Source organism: Salminus brasiliensis, chromosome 4 (genome assembly GCF_030463535.1).
Source record: "Salminus brasiliensis chromosome 4, fSalBra1.hap2, whole genome shotgun sequence".
Classification (NCBI taxonomy): Eukaryota; Metazoa; Chordata; class Actinopteri; order Characiformes; family Bryconidae; genus Salminus; species Salminus brasiliensis.
In genome coordinates this window covers 37,561,693-37,574,145 of record NC_132881.1, presented here as the reverse complement: position 1 = coordinate 37,574,145, position 12,453 = coordinate 37,561,693, and the positions used below count along the sequence as shown (strand labels likewise).

At 40.4% G+C, this 12,453-nt stretch overlaps 1 protein-coding gene across 7 annotated transcripts in view; it reads left to right on the top strand.

The window, feature by feature from the left end:
* cpeb3 (cytoplasmic polyadenylation element binding protein 3) overlaps window positions 1-12,453 on the top strand; it is a 59,626-nt gene that overhangs the window by 25,738 nt on the left and 21,435 nt on the right. For 6 of the 7 annotated variants that reach the window (XM_072678294.1, XM_072678296.1, XM_072678297.1 and 3 more), the window contains 3 exons: window positions 61-114; window positions 9,059-9,082; window positions 11,140-11,307. In XM_072678294.1, the coding sequence (XP_072534395.1) occupies window positions 61-114; window positions 9,059-9,082; window positions 11,140-11,307 (246 nt within the window). The remainder of the gene's footprint in view (window positions 1-60; window positions 115-9,058; window positions 9,083-11,139; window positions 11,308-12,453) is intronic. The other variant, XM_072678292.1, reaches the window with a different exon arrangement.

Below are 12,453 nucleotides of genomic sequence, written 5' to 3'. Positions count from 1 at the left end.
TTATCTTAATACTAATCCTTGTGTGTGCTTTTATTGTGTGTTTGTGTGTGTTTTCTCTAGGACGCATGGGTTTGAACTTTCACCACCCAGCAGCAGAACACATAATGCCACTGAGTGAGTACTTCTTTCTCCCCCAGTTTTATTTGGTCTGAATGCACATAAATACACACATAACAGAATATGAACTATGAACTGAAGTGTCTGTTTTCTAATATTTCCCCAAATTCTATAGTCAGCTTTGTGTGGCTATTCCCTGCACTTTTAGAGAAAGATAAAGGTGCTACAAATGGTTCTTTAAACCATGCCATAGAAGAACCACTTTTGATTTTATAAAGCAACGAGCTGCTAAAAGAAAGGTTTGAGTATGAAGAACCTTTTAAAGGTCTACAGAACCATCACTAGAGGTAAAGGTTCTTCACACTTACATGTCTCTATTAATAAACTGCTTCTTCTTCTATTTATTTATGGAACCAAAAGTGGTTCTTCTATGGCATCGCTTAAAGAACCATTTGTAGCTCCTTTATTTTGTTTTGGATTCTTTAGGCCTGTTGGTTTGGCCTTATGTAGGCCGTTGACATGACCTCCCGAGTGTATTAGGCCCCAGTGTTTGCCAGGTCACTCAGTACTGCACACTGACACACTGTGTGTTTCCGAACATATAGAGGGCTCTAGGTGCCAGTTGAGAGAGCTGCCTGGAGCACTGTAGTCTCCAGACATGAGCAGCGGCCACCTAAAAATAACAGACCTGAAAGATTATATACTCGCCCTGTCCCCTTCAGCAGGTGCTGTATGGCCACAGGGGACAAACGGAGAGGAAAGCTGTTGGTGGTGTAGGGGGAGAGGGAGGGCGTTCCAGGAACAGAGCCAGCTTTGATTAACAAACCCATGTTGGGATTAATGTTTATTTATAATAATCAGTTTTTGTTTTGTTCTCCTTCTTGGTGGCTGTAATATTGCACCAGTTTCAAGCTTGTAAACAACTCTCAGTGAGAGCTATATAAGCCTCCACACACACCAGTTGTAACAGTGATTTAATTAAGCCTCTGAAAATCCACATCCCCTCATATAATTCTAAATTCAGTAAATTTTCAGTTTTTTAATCTACAGATTAAACTGTAGTTGTCGTGTAAATGAAAGAAATGTCATTTGTATACCAGTTTTGATCTACAAACCCACGTAGGAATCAGTGTGATCAGTAAAGCAATTCAGTAGTAGTTCATACTCATACCTGAGGAGTAATGAATGTAAACACTTTTGACATTTGACTTATTTATTATAAGGATGAACCGATACAAGTACCTACACCAACTCTGACTGAAATACTCAATGGATGGCTATAAATCCTGATACTCCTTTAAAAAATAACAGCATTTACTGGTTGAACTGCACATTTGAAAAGTTTCAGAGCTTTGAAACTACAAACATTGCCACAATGCAGTAAGCAAATAGGGAAGCATAATCTTGCTAAACTCGGCCAGACAGTGTTTAAAATTCCCATTTCATTACAAGTACATGTCTGTATACTGTCTAAAAGATACTAAACGTCAGTGTGTGGCCTTAAAACAAGCTGCTTACACACAACTTTTGATTTTACAACCCAAAAACACCATAGAGAAAGAAAAAGTGCCAAATGTTCCGTTAAATGTTTGTTTAATGGTGATAACTATTTATGACGGACTGTTTACTGGTTGCTTAAACATGTGGTTTCATAAAGTATGCAAATATATATATATATGTGTGTGTATATATATATATATATATATATATATATATATATATATATATATATATATATTTAATATATATACACACACACATGTGATATATATATCACGTAAAAACCTTGTATCTCGCGCTTCTACTATGCCACTATGGTTTGCATTTCGGGCATGCTTATTGCCATCGGCAGACTGAGTCCAAGAGAGCACACAATTGGCCTTGCTCTCTCAGGGGTGGCTTGATGGCACTTTCTCCCCACATCACTCCTAGTGTGATGTTGGTCAGCACCGGACGTCTGTTAACTGTTGCTACAGAGCTAGGGAGCTACGCTTTCCTCAGAGCATGCAGTCTGCCTAGCAGTCTTAAATAAGTGACATAGGCCCTGTTTTACACCTGCCGGCTTCATCTATTGAGTTTCAGGATTACATCAGGATCAGGTTAAGCCACATAGAAATGCATAAGTAAACACACCCAAGACGGGTGGTCTGAGACGCATTTGAGCCACATGTTGCAGCAGTGCAGCAGTGGCGTATACACATTGTGAAGTAGCAACCATCATTAACATATCACAGGAAGATGCTGAAGGGTTAAGCAACTGATTGCTGTGTGGGTTGGAATGAGCAAATCTGCTCGTTACATTGCAATCGGATTTCAGTCTGAATAACCAGAGACGCGTTTGACCACCAAGTGCAAATGTGTGTGGCTACACATGTGTAACATGGAGAATGGAGTTCTCATGTGATGCAAAGGACAATAAAGCCTCTTTTATCCTTTATGAATATGCAGAGGTATTCCACCTTCCAAAAAGTACTGTATGCCAGTCCCTGCTGTATCCAGTAGGTGTCTGTTGTTTTTCACTGCGCTGCAGTCCTCTGCGCTGTCTCGGCCAGGTTGAGTAAGTGTTCCAAGGGGCTCCTCACAGGAGTGGTAGCCACAGCTTTGATGATGGAGATTTTTGTGGCCTGGCTCTGCAGCAGTCTGGTTTGGGGCTGGCGCTTAGTGGGAACAGTAGAAGAACAGTAGTGGAATGAAGGAAACTGCCGAGCTGAGCCAGTTACTCTTCCTCCCGTCACCACGCTTTTGGAAATTCTCATACTAGGGAGTGGGACTTTTGCCACGCAGTCGCCGAAATCCCCAGGCCCTCAGGTTTCTGTGTAAATTGAAAATGATGCTGTATTGGAGCTGGGGAGCCACGCTTTCCTCAGAGCACTTGCTGCCTAGCTGTGCTGCATCAGGAGCAGTTCGTGAAGAGGCTGTCCTAACATGTGGCTGGCCTCACATGTTGGAGAAGACTTGTGCTAGTTTTCACCCTTTTAATGTTGGGGCATTGCTAGAAATAGGGGGAGTTCACACTTTTGTAAGTCGCTCTGGATAGGAATGTCTGCTAAATGCCTTAAATGTAAATGTTATGAACAGGGATTGGGTAACTGGCCTTTGGGTAGTGAATAGAATGGAAATAATATGGAAATATGGAAATGATAAAAAGAATGCTTATCTCCATTTTGCTGGTTTTCACTTTTTGGGATGATTTTAATCTGGCAGTTGTTCTTTACATTGTGTCAAACTTTCATGATGAACGGACCAATAGAAATGCTCCAAAAAGACTTGGAAATAAGTGTTTTTACACTGACTTCCACTGAAATTTAAGAAGTTATTTGTTTTTTACTTCCATTTAAGAGATCCAAGGTTTTTGTATGTCAATTCCAATAAATATGATTTTATAAAGTATAGAAATTGAAGCTAAATCCACCTTCATTCGCATTTAACATTTATTTTCTGTATGGTTGCAAATTAAGTAGTAAATAACATGTAGATATTTTTAATATGGTACATCAGCATCACCTTAACGTTCTTCTATCCTGGAGTTCAAAAAAATCAAATATTTATTCGACATATTAATCAAATTCTGACATCATCACGATGCTGAATTGTTTAATGAAAGGATCTACTGATACTGATATTCATTGTAACATTTGTTGTAAAAAGCACTATATAAATAAAATTGACTTGAATTGATATGATTTTGCAAATGATCTCCATGACTGACCAAGAACACATGCATATCACAACTGTCACACAAAAAGAAATTTCTATCTCCAAAACAGCAACTTTACTTTGTATTGGTCCATTCTCCATGAAAGCCTGACGTAATATAAAGAACAACTGCCAGAATCATGTTATATCAAAGTGAAAACAGCAAAAATCGTGATACATGTTTTTTTGTGTGACCGTGACCATAATAAATATTCTAATAAATCATACACTGCAATATTTTTCTCTTTAACATGGTACTCTATAATATTTTACTCTTGAATAAAGGTCATCTGTACACTCAGGATCATTTCAGGAACTGTCAAGGTTGTGTGTGTAGTTACGCTGCAACTCACATTGCCACTGTTCTTAGATCTATGCCAAGATCAGGCTCTGGGCTACATTTTCTACTAATTGCTGTCCCTTTTTAAATTGTGACAGCAATTATTCTCACACAGGGAGACGTAAATCTTCAGCAGGTCAACTTAACCTTCCACCATTTGGCCCAAAGCAAATGCCGCCCTATGAAACTTTTCAACTTTGGACCAAGTTCCCCTCCTCCTCGTCCCTCAGTGGGGTTGGCTAATATGGTTTCACAAGACACGCGGTGGCTGTGTCTCTCTCCCGTCTCCCCCTCGTTACTAGGCACTGTAGACCCCCTGACCTCTTCCAGTCAGACGTCTCCCATGTCTGCTCTTAGGAGCAAGGCACACAGAGACCCTTTTAATGAAAAGCTCCAAATGTGGGATGCTCCAGTCTGGACTCAGCCTTGTCCCCCAGCAGTGAGAATGCCACACAATTGGAGCCTCTCTACACTGGGGCATATTGGCCTGTCTCTGGCAGGCTTGTGTTGGAGGGGTTTTATAAAGAGATTCGCAGTGTGACTCTTTAGCTCATTGAAGGCTCTGTTCTCGCAGCCTCAGCTTGAGCTGTATTCAGGCCTGTCGCCCACCCCGCTGGGCTCTTACAGGATAATGTGACACATGCTATGATGCTGCTGCAGCTGACTGTTGGAGCTGAGGCTGGGTGGCCAAAGTGAAAGAATGGGCTAGCTTTAGCCTTAAGTTGGGGGTTAGTGTTAGTGCTGGGATAGTGTGGAAGGCAAAGGGTAATGGTAAATGTAATATAAAGCCCATGTGGCTTCATTTTTTCAGAATCTTAAAGGCTTTTGAAAAATTGTAAGAAATGTAACTGGAATCGCACCAAATTTGCACTACATTTAGACTTTGATGGGTATGCTCTCAAATCCAGTATTAGCAGGAAAGACTTGACATTTTGAACAGTTGGCAATGTGCACCTTTTAGTGGGCAGACAAAATGGGAGACGGAGTCTAGCCATTCACTGTCAACAGTGCAAACACCGCCACTCTCACACAGCCCTCCACCTCCACAGTTGCCTGAACTACTCTTACAGCTCTTACTGAAATGCCTGAACAGCTGTGAGCATAGTTTTCTTGGTTTGGAGAAGCGTTAAGTATTTCTTAAGATAAAATATTTAACGTTCGTGGCCAACAAATAGCTAGTTTGGTAGCTGCAACATCAGCTAATGGTAATATAATGTTTGATAGATGCACAACATTGCTCTGAGGTCAATTGCAGATTTGCAAAGTTGTGCGGTAGCAGAAACAGAGCTGTCATAAGCCTCTTTCTTTTTCCCGGACATTACCTAGAGGAGCTGTATGTGTGCACAGAAACGCCTGAATGCGTTATACCGGACATTTCCCAGACCTTATTCTGCCAGCCTACTATGTGAGCTGTTGTTTGAATAGAGCAGCTAATGTTCTGGAGAATTCACAGTGACGTTTCACGTGCTACTGGCACAAAACCAAGGGTGTCTCCCATTTGCGTACTAATTAATAATACTAATACTAGCTAGTGCAAAGTGTAAAGTTGAGTATAATGAGCATATCTCCACAGTGCATACTCAGAACTGGTTGGGTTTTGAGTGTAATTACGCTAGACACCATTATCCCTCATTGCAGTGCAAAACGGAACGGGAGGAGTTACTGACATCTGGAACAATGATTCAAAATGTAAAAATTATATATTTATTATATATAAAAATGATAAGTGTGGTAGCGAGGGCGGCAGTAGAGCTTGCAATGATGTCTTTTGGCATAACAACACTTTGTCACTTCCTGTTAGTACAAAACCAGTTAGTATGTTAACATTGTGTGTACTAACCTGCCAAACCCGCACTTTTTAACATTAGTAGTATTGGTGTGTAATACGCAATTGGGATGCAGCCCAAGATCCTGTGCTGTTTCCGCATTGTACTTTTTGAGTCATGCCGTGACTCCTTCGCGCGCTACAAAGGCAACGCCCTTGCCTAAACCATGCAGAACATTTCCTGTAGTGAGAAAGCGTTTGACACGGAAAATCTCCGGCTGTGCGGCGCTATTCAGACCGGATTCTCCAGGCACAGAAATTAGGTTGAGCCATAGAATCTACACAATTCATAAGGCTATTAGATCTAGGGAACTCTTTTTACTGTTGTGTGCTTCAATTTGACCTTTCATTTTGTGTACTGCTCATTTAGACTATATATTACTCCATGTAAAATATGTTACAGCTGTTATATATTGTGTAGTGTTTTGGTAATTTATTGAGCTGATAGTCTTATATTATATCATTATGTTTTTAAGCTTTGCAGATTAGCTTTAGCCAAACCGTCCAACTGCATGACAAAACGCCTCTTACACATTATGTTTTTTAGTCTCCAAGGTCTTCCTTTTGCGGATGTGCCTCCTAAAGTCGTTCTAAATCTTCATAGCAGTTATCATAGCTCGTAGGTAGATGTTGTCTGGGTTATGTAGAGTAAAAAAGGCCATTATCATTCATCTCAAAAAGTCTAATCTAAAAGAATTAATTTTTTGTGATTTTTCAAAAAAATAAAAACAAATCCATAAACCCCTTTAACCTTGACCATGCAAAACAAGTCTTATAGTCTTATTTGGCTCCAGAAATAATATTCTACCCCCTTGTTGGACTCAGAGGATGGAAAAAGCAGGAATGTGAGGCATGTGGGAAGCAGCCATTTAGCACAACTGTCTGGAGAATGTGGAGGTGTACCGGATTTGAATAACAGCGCTAAATGAATCCTAGACACTGGACAGGACTTGTGTTTCCTAGGCCAGCAGCGTCTGTGCTCTGAGAATAGCAGCAGATTACTAATCATGGGGTTTCAGTTTTGAGCCTCTGCACACATGCAGTAAGCAAAGTGTGTATGCACACGCTCCTTATCTGCTCGTAGACTGGCCTACCTTTGGCCTCTCTGTTGGAGTGGGAGGGTGCCAGACCAAAAGTGTCGGTTCAGCTCAGACAGAAACCGCCACGGTTTCCTCTGAATTAGTACAACATTTCCACTGCATTAATGTGAATGGACCTCTGGAATATGTCTGTAGAACCTCTTGCACAACTAACGAAATTGGGTAACTACCAATGATCTACTTTTCCATATAGAGGTCTCTGGAGAGAGAACTCTCCCTTAATGACTCTTGCGCTCCAGGTGAGAGGTGATGAGGGCAGATGAAGAGTCTGTCTTGCACAGTAATGTGTGCTGTATGCGTAATCCAGTGCTGGGTAAAAGTGGGTCACGTGTCATTCATATTTCATTTTGATGCAATCAGCTTCATGATAGCAGCGCACGTACTGCACAGTAAGCCACCTGTACTCTTCCTCTGAATTTGAGCTGGAAGTAGAGTCTTGTAACTCTTATAAGAACACAGAGCGAAGACCATATTAACCATACTAATATTTACCATTTTTCCTTTAACCAATTAGATATTGTTCTAATTGTGATATTCCCTTTGTTGTGTTTCTCTTTGTACAATTATACTGTGAAGTAAAGTCCTAACAGTAAATAAGTGTTAAAGGAACAGCATTTTAAAAATTTCCAATAAATAACATCTACAAAATCATTGTTAGGCTCCACTGACCTGCAATAGGGAGAATAGTATGTCTATCTTTGCTACTGCAGTCCTGGCACACTGGCTAGTGCGCAATGTGACTCTAGTGACGTGGGCAGGACAAAGCTCACAACCAGAGTCATATTTGTGTAAAATTCTGTAACATTACATGTCCGTCCACATGCCTCTTAAACTTTTAATGCCGTATTTCTCAGCTTGTTGGGAAATGCAAGTATAAAGAGTGTCCTTTAGGGATGTCCTTTGGGGGTGCGAGTTACAGTTTCCGACTGTAGATGGAGCCCAGGAGCAAGAAACTAATTCTTGCATAAGCTGCTTTTAGGATGGGATGACGCAAATAGCCCATTTACCATAAAAAACAGTATTTTGGATGTTTTCACAGACTCATGAGGTAGTTATCAAGGCCTTCTTGAGCTAAGCTAGTTTTGTAATAACGCACAGTATTTCAGAACTAGAGCTTTAATTGGGGCTGACATTTTTATCCATACCTAAATATAGACCATGAGATTCTGCCCCACAAACCCGTTGCAGTTCTTCTTATAGCATATTGTGTCAACTGCTGTCCAGATATGTAATGAACGTTGTTTTGGCTTCACTAAAGCCTGCTGTCAGTTTAACTTTACTTACTCTGGTCTAGGATCTTATTGCCAATGACGCAAATGATCCAGTGTGCAATGTGTCCAGTTGGAAAAAAAAAAAAAATAAATATATATATATATATATATATATATATGTATATATATATATATATATATATATATATGTATATATATATATATATATATATATATATGTATATATATATATATATATATATATATATATATATATATATATATATATATATATATATATGTATGTATGTATATATATATATATATATATATATATATATATATAAATAAAATCTGGAAGTATAAGTAAACTATGCCTGAACCTAATAAATACCTGAGACCTAATATCCAAACCAAAGTTGAATTTGAGAACTGTTGACATATTGCCCACCTTCAACTAGATCTAGGCTTCTGTGTTAGCAGATAATGGGCACACACTGATCCTGGATCTTACGCAGTGTGTAGTGAAGGATACATTAGGGAGCCAGTGCTCGGGTAAACTCCGGACCCACACCACTCCGCACAGCTTGGCCTATGCTTTTTTTTTTACTGTTACCTTGGTGACTGTTCACGTTGTTTGCCCACCCAAACCCATGTTCCTGTCTTTCTCCCTCTTTCTCTCTGTCTGTCTGTGTTTTGCCTCTTTTCTTTTTCTCTCTCCTTTCCTTTCTCTCTCATTTTAATTTCCCTTTCTTTCTTTCTTTCTTTCTCTCTCTCTCTCACATCTCTCTCTTTCTCGCTCTCTCTCTCCCTGTGTGCTCCGGAACAGCAAGGAGCTATGGTCGCAGAAGAGGTAACATGTTGCCTTCTCTCTGTTTTGTGCTTGCGGAAATGAAGGGGCTTGCTGAAGCTAAATTGCTAGCTGTCTATGTATGAGGGTGGATGTGGAGCTTGGGGTGGGGGTTGGGGGAGCTGGGCTGGGATGACCGAATGTCTGCCTCATCTGTGCTGTGGTTGGATGAAGTCCTATTAATTCATGCCCTTGTCTTTCCTTACTGGATTATAGTTTATATTTTCATCAATGCATATAATCAAGTGGGTGGGAGAGGTGCTTTTAACCATTCTTTTCCTAACACCCAGGCCTTTGTGCGTGTTTTTTTTTTTTTTTGGTTTATTTTCTGAGAGAATAAAATTTTAGCGGGCAAAGTTGTGTGTATCATGTTTATGTTGTCATCTATCTCACAAGAAATTTGCAAATATTGGTACAGTATCATTATTGTTGGCACATTTAAAAACAGCCCAAAGTGACCAAACTCTGATATATACACTATAAAGACCAGATCCGATCTCATATTCTCACTGCTAAACATCAAGTTTAAGCCCTGTCTTACCTGCAAGCCTTTTACTCTATCTACATTGACCATGAAAACACACTGATTTGACCATGTTTTGTCCTACAATGCTCTGAGTGGTTAATAAGAAGGTGCTTTATTGTAATAGACCAGTTTCTTGAGTTTCTTCTCTTGGCCTAATAGTTTAGAACACAGGTGCTGAACCTCCTCCCGTCCCTTGCCCTTCATATTTGTAGTGTTTTCCCGCTCTAAAAGACCCACTTCATCTTATTAGGGGCTCATTAATGAACTGACTGATTGGATCAGGTGCATTAGACCAGTAAAATCAGAGGTGGCAGTAGTAGTATTAAAACCTCAGGACAAGTTTGGACCAAGTTCCTTCTTAACACCTTCTTAAAAGATGTGGAGAAGAAACTCATGCAGTGGGCTCTTTCCTAAATGCATTTGAAGATGTTAAGGTATATTAAGAATGCTCTCTTTGATAGGTTTATGAGGACTGAACAGCACTTTTGGGACAATGAGCCCGGTTGGATATTGTAGTGTTGGAAGAGATTTCCTTTAAAGTCTGTCTAAAGCAAACCTCTGTCTTGTTTTGTGAGGCCTACATTTAAATGAAGATGTTAACCTAATTCTCAGTTGACACTCCTGATGATCTGTTCCTTTAAAGTGATTTTATCAGTGCAGTCGATCCCCACACACATCAAACTAGGACAGGAATTGAAATTTGGCTCCAGTGGAATTTACCATCAAGTCATGAAAACCACCTACCTGTCTAGAGCTTCATCCTTTCATCCTGCATCATGCCACCTTCTTGTGGGTCTTGGCTTCATGTAAACATGTTACGGCTAACCTGAAATTGTTCAACACTGTGTTTTTGATTTGCCTTGATGTCTTCTGTGGCTTATTTTATTGCACAGTGGCTTGATTTTCATTTACCCAGCATTTGACGTCAAAAGCCGACTCCTGGCATAACCCAGTTTTCCCGCTCCCTGTTTAATTTCCCTTTGATGTGCAGAATAGTTGTTGATGTGCAAAATTGAATCAAACACTGTTCTTCTGATTTTTTTGGCTCGTGCTGAAGCTCAAGAGACTGGGCCTTCTGGAATACCCCAGTTCTGCTTCTCTGAGAAGCTCTAAAGTCTTCTTTAATAGAAGATTTCAGCTCAGAAAGCCAACAGCCCCCAATGATTGAGCAAATTAATAGCCTAAATGAATTCAGCACACTGGCGTCTGACCCAGCCGTATGTTTGCATATGTGTGATGGGATATATGTTCCCCGTTTGTTACCTTTTGGTTCATTTAATTTCAGAGTTCACTAATGATGTGTTTGGAAAGGCATCAGTGGCTCTTGTATGTGCCAGAGTTCGCTCTTGGCTGTTTCAAATTTCAAATGACTCCATAAATTAACTTTGGATTTCCCAAATTAATAACTAATGTCTCTCTTCTGTTCCTTCTTCTCCTTTTCTAACCTTTCCCTCTTTCACCCCTATTTTGTGCTCTTCTGTTTTCTCCTTTTTTCTCTCTGTCTCTCTTTCTTTCTCTCTCTTTCACTCTCCAGGTCGCTCGTCACTGTTTCCTTTCGAGGATGGCTTTCTTGATGACCCTCATGGTGACCAGTCCCTGACCCCAGGGCTGAACTCGCCCACCCGCTGTCAGAATGGTGAGAGGATGGAGCGTTACTCCAGGAAGGTGTTTGTTGGTGGACTGCCTCCAGATATTGATGAAGGTACACCCTTAAAAGTTCTTGGGATGTTATTTAGCACATCTCAAAAGTAATGAGACTCTGTTAAACCATGCAAAGTCAAAAATATCCAAGTGTGGTTTTACATGGAATTATAAAATAACTTGAGGAGAAGGACCATGCCTAAACTCCTTATTTCCATTATTATGTGCCCTATAAAACCTCCACTCTCCACTCATGACAATCTTATGATAACAATTCTCAACCCCACACCACCCCAGCTCCTCCTTCTTTTCCTTCTCTTCCAAAGCTCATCGCCTCATTAGCTGAAGCTGCCCAGAAATCCAGCCCAGTTCCCCCTTCCTTGACTCGGTTCACATTGAGCAGGGTCTGCACTTTACAAAATGCCTATTTACAACCCTATGATTTGGCCCTTGAATGAAACATAGTAATATTCCTATTATTCCTATTAGCTTGGCTCCGATTGGCTGGTCAATCACGGTGACGTAGCACTGTAACAAAAATAGTGCTGCTATCCTGCCAGTACAATGTGTGGGTAGCTAGCTAAAGAGGTTGTAAAATGGGTTAGCTAGTGTTGGCTTTTTGCCAAGCACCCATCCTTGAGTTTTACTTCTTTGTGCCCCCACTCCCCCTTCCCCTTCCCAGGACCTCAGGCGAAGTCGCAGGAGAAAGGTCTAGTTCTTGTAGCAACCCGTTTTCCAGTATCTGGCGGTGATGTGCCGTTCTCCAGTGTTACTGAAGCTCAATCAGGGCAAAGAGTGTCTCAGAAAACAAACTGAAAACCACCATATTCTCCCAAAGTGGCAGTTATGTGTCCTTACCACTAAATTTAATTATGGCTAGTAGGGATTTTGTATGTAAATGTTGGAGGCATGAATATAATGGATCAAGACAAGTTTGCAAAGTTTGGAATTAGCCCAGTTTACATCCCATTTGCTTTTAAATCAGGGCTTTGAGGTTCACAGTACGTCAGATCTCTATAACGAACTCTTTTCAACTATACCAAGGCAACTATGCCTACATACAGGCTCTTTAACTGGCTAAATGATGAGGTCTAGGAGTACTACATAGAGCCCTTTTTGCTAGAATTCCCTTATCTTGTGGATAAGGCTGGATGCACCATGTTTCATGTGTTGGATCTCTGGCATGCTCATTGTTGAGCACTTTTAA